Source organism: Carlito syrichta, unplaced genomic scaffold, assembly GCF_000164805.1.
Source record: "Carlito syrichta isolate Samal-C Ts95f unplaced genomic scaffold, Tarsius_syrichta-2.0.1 Scaffold315955, whole genome shotgun sequence".
Classification (NCBI taxonomy): Eukaryota; Metazoa; Chordata; class Mammalia; order Primates; family Tarsiidae; genus Carlito; species Carlito syrichta.
The window spans coordinates 7,645-18,945 of record NW_007260051.1 but is presented as its reverse complement, the minus strand read 5'-3'; the positions used below and the strand labels follow the sequence as shown (position 1 = coordinate 18,945).

General features: G+C 46.7%; 2 protein-coding genes across 2 annotated transcripts in view; one reads left to right on the top strand and one right to left on the bottom strand.

Moving 5' to 3' along the window:
• Positions 1-4,313, bottom strand: part of MPHOSPH9 (M-phase phosphoprotein 9) — a 74,110-nt gene extending 69,797 nt beyond the window's left edge. The window contains exons 1-2 of the mRNA XM_021706726.1: positions 4,166-4,313; positions 235-494 (exon numbers count right to left, since the gene is read on the bottom strand). Of these exons, the coding sequence (XP_021562401.1) occupies positions 235-335 (101 nt within the window). The 5' untranslated portion in view covers positions 336-494; positions 4,166-4,313. The remainder of the gene's footprint in view (positions 1-234; positions 495-4,165) is intronic.
• A 235-nt stretch (positions 4,314-4,548) lies between these two features.
• CUNH12orf65 (chromosome unknown C12orf65 homolog) overlaps positions 4,549-11,301 on the top strand; it is a 13,357-nt gene continuing 6,604 nt past the window's right edge. Inside the window, exon 1 of the mRNA XM_008073595.2 lies at positions 4,549-4,621. The gene's annotated coding sequence lies outside the window, so the exon portion shown is untranslated. The remainder of the gene's footprint in view (positions 4,622-11,301) is intronic.

The following is an 11,301-nucleotide window of genomic DNA, read 5'->3' as shown; positions in this document are numbered from 1 at the left end:
TAGAGATGAGGTCTCGCTGCCCAAGCGGGTCTCGAACCTGTGGGCTCAGGCAGTCCACTCACCTCAGTCTCCCAAAGGCGTGGGATTACAGGCTGAGCCACCGAACTCGGATTTTTTTTCTTTTTTAACAAATGCAAGTCAGTATTACGACACTATTTGGATATGATGGTAAACTATTTCAATAAAGCTATTTTGATTTGTTGTTACATTAAAAGATATCTACCCCATTCTTACCTATTAGTATTTAAGTTCAGCCCAAGAGAATGGGGAGAATTTGTATCAGACTCTACAGATGAAGTTTTTTGTAAGGTTTTCACCAAGTCAAAATCTTCCATAATGTACAGAAATTGTGATACTCTCTTATTTGAAAATAAGGGTTCTTTGACTGTTTGCGGAAACTGAATCCGGAGTCATCTTCAGATGCTTCATCGTCTACCATCATTTTCCGTTGCTAACATTCAGAACTGTGAAATAGCCTAAACTTCCAAGAGAGTCTGAAAATAAATGGGGAAAAAATACTACTATAAAAAGTCACTAAACCTAGCCGCTGTCTTTTCATGACTTTGGAAATCTTGACTTCGTCCACACAAGTAGCTAAAAGGCAGAAACAATCCAAATGTCCAACAATAGATGAATGGATAAACGCATGTAGCACATTCATAGAATGGAATATTCAGTCATAAAAAGGAATGAAGCATTGATACATACTACAATAGATGACACTGAAAATATCTGCCGGGCTCAGCGGCTCAGCCTGTCATCCCGCACCTTGGGAGGCTGAGGTGAGTGGATGGCCTGAGCCTGCGGGTTCGAGACCCGCCTGGGCAGCGAGACCTCATCTCTACAATAATCAAAAAATTAGCCGGGATGGTAGCGCGCGCCTGTAATTCCGGCTACTCGGAAGGCTGAGGCGGAAGGATCGCCGGAGCCCAGCGGGTCGAGGCTGCGGTGGCCGGGAGCGGCCGCTGCACTCCAGTCTGGGCGACCGAGTGAGACTCCAGTTCAAAAAAAAAAAAAGAAAATATATGATAGGCTGGGCTTGGTGGCTCAGTCTGCAATCCCAGCACTTTGGGAAGCCAAGGTGAGTGGACTGCCTGAGCCCGCAGGTTAGAGACCCGCCTGGGAAATTTGGCAAGACCTCTACAATAAATCAAAAACTAGCCAGGCGTGGTAGCGTGCACCTTTAGCTCCAGTTACTTGGAAGGTTGAGGCGGAAGGATCTCTGGAGCCCAGCAGGTCGAAACTGCGGTGGCCATGAGCGTGCCACTGCACCCCAGTGTGGGCGACAGAGTGAGACTCCAATTCCAAAAAAAAATACTATGATAAGTAAAAGAAGCCTATCACAAAAGACCACATACTGTATGATTTCAGTTACATAAAATATCTAGGCTAGGCAAATCCATAGAGACAAAGAAGACTAACGGCTGCCTGGATCTGGAGAAGGAGAGAACGCGAGTGACTTTTTGTTTGGGGTTTCTTTTTGGAGTGATGACAAGTTCTGGAATTAGACAGTGGTGACAGTTGTACAACCTTGAGAATATAATTAAAAACCACAGCATTGTACACTTTTTAAAAAATTTCCCCCTCGCTCCCCCCTCAGAATTGTACACTTTAAAAAGTGTAAATTTTATGGTATATTAATTCTATATCTCAATTAAAAACCTACATTAAGGGCGATATGCAAAAGTAGCATATTTTTAGGTCTGGAATTTTATGTGTTTAACAATTAAGGTTCTACACACAATTCTATTGTGGAAGTTAGAATACTTGCATGCCTTGTTCATTTGTTTAATATATTCTACCATGAGGAGGGGGCAGTGGCTCACACCTATAATCCCAGCGCTTTGGGAGGCTGAGGCAAGAGGACTGCCTGAGTCCAGGGGTTTAAGACCAGCCTGGGCAACTTGGTGAGACCTCATCTCCACAATAAATAAAAAAATCAGCTGGGTGTGGTGGCATGTGCCTATGGTTCCAGCTACTTGGAAGGCTGAGGTGGAAGGATCAACTGAGCCCAGCAGGTCGAGGCTGTGAAGGACATGAGTATACCACTGCACTCCAACCTGGGCGACAGAGACTCCAATTCAAAAAAATTATATATACATATTCTACCAAGTATACATGCTTTTCTATTTATATAGTGACTAGAAAAGCTGAACTACTTAGTATTTAACTTGTATTAAAAAGAGTCAATTAAGCTGTTAAAAAGGGTTACCTCCCCATTGGCTGGAAGTACATTTTGAATTATAGGGCCTTTTATATCTGTGCAGATATTCTTCGGGAATAAACTAGTTGGGCACAGTGCAGCACCTCTGCAGTGCCAACTACTCCAGAGGCTGAGGCAGGAGGATCACTTGAGCCCAGGAGTTTGAAGCTGCAGTGAGCTATGATCGCACCACTGCACTCCAGCCTCGGCGACAGAGAGACTCTGTCTCTATCACAAAACAATAAGTAAATACACTATCTGCTAGGTCAACTAAAATTTCACTGACGCTAGATACACAGTGGCAAATTGGCCATTAAGAAGTCAAACACTAGCCCCACTTCTTAGGGAAATTCATGCCCTTAATAAAAAAAAAAAAGAAAAGTGAGGGAGCAAGAGAAAAAGCAGAAAAAAAGAGAACCTCGCCGGGCTCGGTGGCTCAGCCTGTAATCCCAGCGCTTTGGGAGGCTGAGGTGAGCGGATTGCCTGAGCCCGCGGGTTCGAGACCCGCCTGGACAACTTGGCCAGACCTCATCTCTACAATAAATCAAAAATTAGCCGGGCGTGGTAACGCATGCCTGTAGTTCCAGCTACTCGGAAGGCTCAGGTGGAAGGATCGCCGGAGCCCAGCAGGTGAGGCTGCGGTGGCCGGGAGCGACCACTGCACTCCAGTCTGAGCGACAGAGTGAGACTCCAACTGAAAAACAAAAAACAAAAAAAGGAGAACCTCTACTGCTTACAAAATGAAACGTTTAGAGTGGGCAACAGAAGAAAACTATCTAGGATTCTGGTTCCTCTGGATTCTCACTTTCCAGAGTCTGGTTTTATAAAGCATTATCCAAAAAAGAGTCCATCTCCTTCAGGACAGGTGCGAAAGCGTAGGGTAACCGGACCCCACTAAAGGGCTTCCTCCCCAGGGGTTCAGCCCATCACCCTCAACAAACGCGGCATTGAAAGAGTCAGGGGCTGCCCCTCCCAACTGGCAACGGAAATACCTGAATTCAAATCACCTTGCTCTTACACCGGGAAAACCTGAGCCCTCTGGGAGGTGGATCTGCAACCCCATCCATTATTTCTCCCGCGGAGGTGATCCGGATGCGGATCCTGATGGAAAACCACTAGAAATTCAACGATGCTTGCGGGGGAGGGGGGTGGCGGGGACGCGGTGGGAGAGAGGTGGCGGGGAATTAAAGTTTTAAAAAACCCCAAACGCCCCGATATACAATGTAAAAATTAAAAAACGAAAACTTGATAGCAAATGAACCTAAGAACAGAGACATTTTCAAATTTCCTAGCAACAAAATAGGATGCTCCCCCCCCCACCCCTAGGAACAACAACAAAAAAAGAGCAGGAGCTGGGGAAGAGGATCGACGAATGGAGTCGACCGATAACATGAAAATGAACTGGGGGTTCTGCTTTACTGGGAGGCTAGGGCGAGAGGACGGGGTTCCAGAGGGATTGAGGCCAGATCCTGACATTCTCGCGCTCACAGCTAGACCTCAATTGCTGGAGGCGGCGATAGGGCCACAGCGGGAAGGCGAGGGAGAACCCACGCAGTCGACTAAGCCACAGACGGCGAGGAGGACGGAGAAAAGCCACGGCTTCAGTAGCTACGACCGTAATTCCAAAAGGAAACCCGAGGCACCTCATCCAAAAAAAAAAATGTAATTAAAAAAAAAAAAAAAACACAAGCTTCCCCCACCCTCCGCCCCTGAGGAAGGCTGCTCTGTGATTGGGCCGGGCGGATGTCACTCAAGGGCACTGAGTCTAGAAAAGGCGCCCCGCAGCCCGGTAGCGTCCTCACACGCCAGAGGGTTCCGGCGCGGTGGGGTCGCCTGATTGTCGTCTTCCTTCGTCCTAGCCCACCAGAACACTCAAGGGGTCCGCTAAGACAGTGTCTTCCAAGCCTCGCCCTCTGTCCCCCCCTCGCGGCCGGCAGCTTCTCCAGGCCGGCCGACGCTTACCTGACCGCCGCTCCCACTGCCGATGTGAGGGTCAGGCGAGCGGCCTCTTGCGACCGTTAAACTCGAGGCAGCGTGCGCGCGCCCGGCGTCTCGCCTGCGATTGGCTGCGCGGAAGGGGGCGGAGACAGCCGGGCGTGGCGCGCGCGTCGTCTCACGCTTCCCTTCACGCGCAGCTCCGGCCGTAGAGGGATGTCCAACCCCGGGGGTGTGACGGGGGCGGGACTGCTGTCAAACTCTCTTCTCTGAATGGCTCTCTGGGAGCCCACGGCTGCCACGAGGAAAATGAACCTCACCTTCTCGCATGCGCAGTTAGTAAGAATGAGCCTCTGGCAGGTGAGGGAAGCCACGGTAGGAATAAGGCGCATGCGCAAGCCTGGAGCGCGTTTGCCCTCCCTACTTTGCGGCGATTCGAGTTCCCTCAGGACGCGGGGGCCAAGAGTCGAGTCCTCAAACCAGGTAAGCGTCCGCGGAGAAGCCAGGCAGCCTTAGGGCTGCCCACGACTGTCAAGGGATCTGGAGAGAGGACTGGGAGCCGGGACGCCTGAATTTTTCCTGGCTTGTGACCCCGAATCGCGCCAGTTTACCTGCGGCCTCTCTGGAGCCGGCCCTAACACCTGCGCTCAGTTTTTTCTGCACCTGGTTTACCCTAGGTTGCTGGGTGTCGACCCTGGGACTTTTCAGGCACTTGGGGCCAGGGCAGGGGAGGAGAGACCACTGCTCTGGGGAGAACAGTTAGTTCCACAGCAGCCCAAGGAGAAATGGAAGGGTCCTCGTTTACTTATTCAGCTGAGCAGGATGGAGCACTGAACTCGCATCAGGTGCTACTTTAGGCCCGGCACATAGTAGGTGCTGCCCGTGCTAGGATTTTGAAGGACCCCAAAGAACCCACTCTTCTCCCTGTGGCCCCCAGCCCATCACATACGCCCTGTCCAGTCCACATTCTTTAAGGTCCTCCCAACTCAGATTTCCCTCCAAGTGCCCTGGCTTCCAGTAAAGGGACTTCGCAGGCACTGTCACTTAGGGCACTGAGAAACCAGGAAGGGGAGGTGTGTTTGCCCTTGGAATGACCGATCTGCCAAGAGGCAGTCCGTCTCCTCTGGCCTCCTAAGAACACCTACCAATGACTCTTCCACAGCGAGATTTCATTCTCTATCCCAAACCCCATCCGTTTATGGAAGTCCCCAAGCTTATCATCCCCATGGTGTTAATCCGCCATTCAAACACCTAACCAAAATAAAATTATTTTAAAGCACGTGGCTCTGTTTTCATGACCATATTTCAAGCCTACCAAAAAAACCCAGCAGTTTTATCACTCATTTCAGTTGGTCACAAAATCTATTATTTGAGACACCGTAGAATCTTGCACACACAGAAAAATTGAGAAATGTAGATTCCTGAGACAGCACCAGGCAGAGAGGTGTGTTTCCCTGCAAGAAAAACATTAACCCTGTAGGAAAAACATGAATCCGAGAAAGGAGTACCATGCAGGAGGCAGTGGATCATCGCTTTTGGCTACAAAATCAAATGGGCTGTGTTCAGTTTGGGTGTGTGTGTGTCTTGCTTGTGGCTGTATGATTTTAGGTCAATTTTTTTTATCTGTTAATGTCTTAAGCTAACATTCGGGAACTAATATTCTGATGAAGTGTTATTTTGTTAACTCACTGATGCAGTGACACATTTTGGTAAGGTTGTTTACACCGTATTTCTTTTTTCATTATTTTCACACACAACATTGGAGGTATATTCCATATTTCTTACCTTAGGATTCACTCTTTGATAAGGTCTTAATTTTTAAAAATTCAGAGTAGGCCGGGGGCAGTGACTCAAGCCTATAATCCCAGGCTTGGGAGGCCAAGGCAAGAGGATTGCCTAAGCCCATGGGTTTAAGACCAGCCTGGGCAACATGGCAAGACCTAGTCTCTACAATAAATCAAAAAATTAGCCGGGAGTGGTAGCGCGCGTGCGTGTAGTTACAGCTACCTGGAAGGCTGAGGCAGAAGGATTGCCTGCACTACAGCCTGGGCAACAGAGTGAGACTCCAACTAAAAATATATATATATTCAAAGTGGAAATTGCCTCTGACTAATAGCACTAGACAGAAGAAAGGCCTTTTACAAAGTTTTAGGAACAGCTAAAATAATAGCTTTTAAAGTCCAAATAAATCATTTCTGAACATAGAAAACAAGTAGAAAGCTTCAGAAATTCAAGTAAATGTGCTAAAGACAATGGCCATTCCTCTAAACTAAATGCCTCACTCCCCCATACTGGAGATTTTGCACTATTTGTAAGCTAACTTACACCACTATTTTTTTTTGGGGGGGGAGGTTCAGAGTCTCACTCTGTCACCCAGGCTAGAGTGCAATGGCACGCTCACGGCCACCGCAGCCTCAACCTGCTGGGCTCAGGCAATCCCGCCTCAGCCTTCTGAGTAGCTGGAACTACAGGCACGCACCACCACTTCCGGCTAATGTTTTTGATTTATTGTAGAGATGAGGTCTCGCCACGTTTCCCAGGCTGGTCTCAAACCCTGGACTCTGGCAATCCTCTCACCTCTGCCTCCCAAAGCACTGGGATTACAGGCTTGAGCCACCACGCCCAGCTATACCACTATTTTATGGCCTTTATAATGCTATGATTACCATATAATTGTATTATAACATAGAATTACTCAAGTATTTCTCATTTCTCTTGAAGCCTTCAAATTGACAGCTTGTGAGTGCAGATCTTTCACATCCATTAGGATATTCAGTAATAGTGGCTGATAATGACTTCAGGCATTTAGTGTCTGTTAACCAGGGTGTTACTTTGTGTCATTGGTTCCTATAGCCAAACAGTTTGGCATTTGGGGAATGTCCTCCACAGCAAAGAATGAAAAACAATAAAACTTCAAAATCTACAGCTTAACCATTAAACATGTTAGGAAATGATCCAGTTTACATTTAAATTTTTTTAGTTTCCCTGTCTTTCATTATTTTTCTTATTATATTACACAGTTCCCAAAGAGACTTGTGTTTAAGAACTTCTTCAGTGAAGATTTATCTTTCACTGTGGGCTTGCTGGGAAGTCAGACTGGATTTTTGGCATCATAATGATCTGAGCACCTGATTTCATAGACCAGAATTATGACCCCACCAAATAGCATGTTTTCAATTATTTCTTGGTTTCCAAGTACTTCTTAAATTTAGACTATACCAAAAACCATTTGCAACTCACTGTTCTAGATACCTTTTCACCCTGAGCTCTAAAACAAACGCTTGAGAAATAATCAGTTCCCAGATTGGGTTTGTGCTGTAGGACTATAACTTAATGTAGTGTGTTGTTAGTCAGAGGTTCCTGAGCCTTATAGTTTAGGGATCTGAAGAGCCAGCATTTAATACGCATTAAGTGCTTTAAGTCTGTGGAAGTACTAGGGGGACCCCAAAAAAGAATTTTTTTTGACAGGCAGGCCCCTTGTAGTACAGGCTTTCCCTGCTAGATAAATGTTCTAGGAACCCATTGGTATCAATGTACCAGCTAGTGGTGTTGTGAGAGGCTGTGTTCAGCTTCAGTGAATTTTTTTTTCTTTTGGAGATTCTTTCAACTCATTTGCCCATTTCATGATGGGTGATTTCTGAGCATACCTGCCTGCACCATGCTGAGTGTTCAGCAGTTGTTTTCTTTTTTTAACCAAAAAAGGCATAACCTCCATGCCCCACCCTCCCTATTCACCAGATCTTGCCCCAAGTGACTTTTCTTTGTTTCCCTGGATGAAAAAAGTCCTCAAAGGGAAACCGTTTTGCCTGTGTGGAAGAGGTGAAACAAAGAATGGCAGAAACATTAAAAGGCATCAAAATTGATGAGTTCAAAAACTGTTCTGAAGCCAGGCTTGGTGGCTCAGCCTGTAATCCCACGCCTTGGGAGGCTGAGGTGAGTTAATTGCCTGAGCCTGTGGGTTCGAGACCTGCCTGGGCAACTTGGCGAGACCTCATCTCTACAATAAATCAAAAATCAGCTGGGCGTGGTAGCACGTGCCTGTAGTTCCAGCTACTTGGAAGGCTGAGGCAGAAGGATCGCTGGAGCCCAGCAGGTCAAGGCTGCGGTGGCTGGGAGCGGCCACTGCACTCCAGTCTGGGTGACAGAGTGAGACTCCAACTCAACAACAACAAAAAAAAACTGTTTTGAGTAGTGCAATAAAGTATCTTGATAGGTGTATTGCATCAAACAGAGAGTACTTGGAAGATGACTGAAGTGTAAACATGAAGATAAATACATAAGTTTTTATAAATAAATTCCGGGTTTTTTTGTGCTCCCCTCGTGTATGGATGGTTTTGTCCTCACCTTAGGTATTATCTCCATTTTAATGTGGCCAAAGTTGTACAGCAAGTAAATCATGGCATTGAGACACTGAATGCAGGTCATGCTGAGTACAGAGCGCACACTCTAGCATCAGGGCCTTTCTAGGAAAAAAAATAAGAGGAAGAGTCAAAAGGAGAAAATCAGGCTGGTCCAAAAGTAGTGAGTTATCCTGACTGTTTCCAGGAAGCTTCAGATAAAACTCCTTGTTCTCTTCTTTCCCTCTTCTCACTATTGCACTTGACTAGATTTTTTAAAAAAGAGAGCAAGGTGAGAGGATTGCCTGAGCCCAAGGGTTTGTAACCAGCCTGGGCAACTTGGCAAGACCTCATCTCTACAATAAATCAAAAAAATTAGCCAGGCATTGTGGTGCACGCCTGTGGTTCCAGCTACTTGGAAAGCTGAGATGGAAGGATAACCTGAGCCCAGCAGGTCGAGGTTACAGTGGCCATGAGTGTGCCACTGCACTCCAGCCTGGGTGACAGAGTGAGACTCCAACTCAAAAAAAAAAGGAAAGTAAACCAGAGAAAAAGGGTGGATCTACCTCTCCAAGATTGTAGAGGGAACCAGATGCTTAACACATTTGCAATTGGCAGATTTTTCACTTTCCTAATACTGAGAGCAGGTGAAAATTTTAAAAATCTGAAGTTGGTTACTACAAACTTCTGTCATTAAGCACAAGTGAAATGATCTTTTCTAAATTGTCACCTTTTTCACAATACAGCTGAAAGTTGCAGATATATCCAGTATTTGCCTCAGACACCACTCTGACTTGTATTCCATACTTTGTATTTTTATTTGGATTATAAACCAAGTATATATTATTCAAAAACAGATTTTGCAAAGATATAAATTCACATCAGTGGCAACCAGGAACAGAATTTGGAATGATGTAAATTCACATCGACAGTAACCAGAGCTGGGCTCGGTGGCTCAACCTGTAATCCCGCGCTTTGGGAGGCTGAGGTGAGTGGATTGCCTGAGCCCGCAGGTTAAAGACCCGCCTGGGCAACTTGGCAAGACCTCATCTCTACAGTAAATCAAAAAATTAGCCAGGCGTGGTAGCGCGTGCCTATAGTTTCAGCTACTTGGAAGGCTGAGGCGGAAGGATCACAGGAGCCCCGCAGGCCGAGGCTGCAGTGGCCAGGAGCGTGCCACTGCACTCCTGTCTGGGCGACAGAGTGAGACTCCAACTAAAAAAAAACAAAACAACAACCAGGAACAGAATTTGGAATGATGTAAATTCATATCAGTGATCGCGAATGAGTTAAGGGACATTTGGCGGCAAATACCGGAGGTTAAAAGCTTTTAAAGCTTTCCTTTCACCAGGCACAGTGGTTCATACCTGTAATCCCAGCACTTTGGGAGGTGGAGGCGAGAGGATTGCCTGAGCCAAGGGGTTTGAGACCAGCCTGGGCAACTTGGGGAGACCTTGTTTCTACAATAAATCAAAAAATTAGCTGGGTGTGGTGGCGCATATCTGTGGTTCCAGCTACTTGGAAGGCTAAGGTGGAAGGATCTGTGAGCATGCCACTGCACTGTAGCCTGGGAGACAGAGTAAGACTCTGACTAAAAAAAGCAAACAAAAACTTCCCTTTTAGTGGGATCGGGTAAGCCCAGGAGCTGTCGCCATGGTGATAATGTGATCTGTGTCACAGCCCTCTTCTTTTTTATTGTTTGAGTTGGAGTCTCACTCTGTTACCCAGGCTGGAGTGCAGTGGCATGCTCACAGCCAGTCTTGACCTGCCAGGCTCTGGCACTCAGTCCTCCTCAGCCTTCCTAGTAGTTGGAACTATAGGCGCGTGCTACCACACCTGCTAATTTTTTATTTATTGTAGAAACGAGTCTCTAAGTTGCCCAGGCTGGTCTAGAACCTGAGGGCTCAGGCAATCCACTTGCCTCAGCCTCCCAAAGTGCTGGGATTACAGGCTGAGCCACCAGGCCCGGTCTTCACATCCCTCATGAAGGGCTGATCACAATAGATTAGGTCAGCTTCGCCCTTTATGGCTGGAAGACAAATACTTTGAATAAAAGGTTAATTCATATAAAGCATGCTTGGGGGGCTGCAAGACAATTATCAGTAACTACCTCCAGGAAACCAGCTCTGTTTCTTGTACAAAGATTATAAAGGTGGGTTGAAGTAAGCTACTAAAAAAGCATGACAAAGCTAAGCAATGTTAAAATGGCTGCCACTCTGACTGAAGTTACTCCATTTTGGCTTTCACTCTTTCATACACAAATAGGACAGGTATAATTATCTTTGGATCAAGGTTTTCTATTTGAAAAAAAGAGTGAGCCAGGCTCGGTGGCTCAACCTGTAATCCCATGCCTTGGGAGGCTGAGGTGAGTGGATTGCCTGAGCCCGCAGGTTTGAGACCCGCTTGGGCAACTTGGCGAGACCTCATCTCTACAATAAATCCAAAAAAAATTAGCCAGGTGTGGTAGCGCATGCCTGTAGTTCTAGCTACTTGGAAGGCTGAGGCAGAAGGATCACCGCAGTCCAGCAGGTCGAGGCTGCGGTGGCCGGGAGCGGCCAATCTGGGTGACAGAGTGAGACTCCAACTCAAAAAAAAAAAAAAAAAAGAATTTCAGGTATCTAGAAGAGGAGGATGAGCTAACAGGATGATGTAAAAGCAAGAGAAAGGCTGCTTTCTTTTTTACTACCATTTTACAGGGAGTACTCAGAAAATCATTCTCCTCTCCTTAGCTTCTGATATCCCTGGCTGGCCATTTTGTCTTTTCTTTTTTTTGAGTTGGAGTCTCACTCTGTCGCCCAGACCGGAGCTCAGTGGCCACTCCCGGCC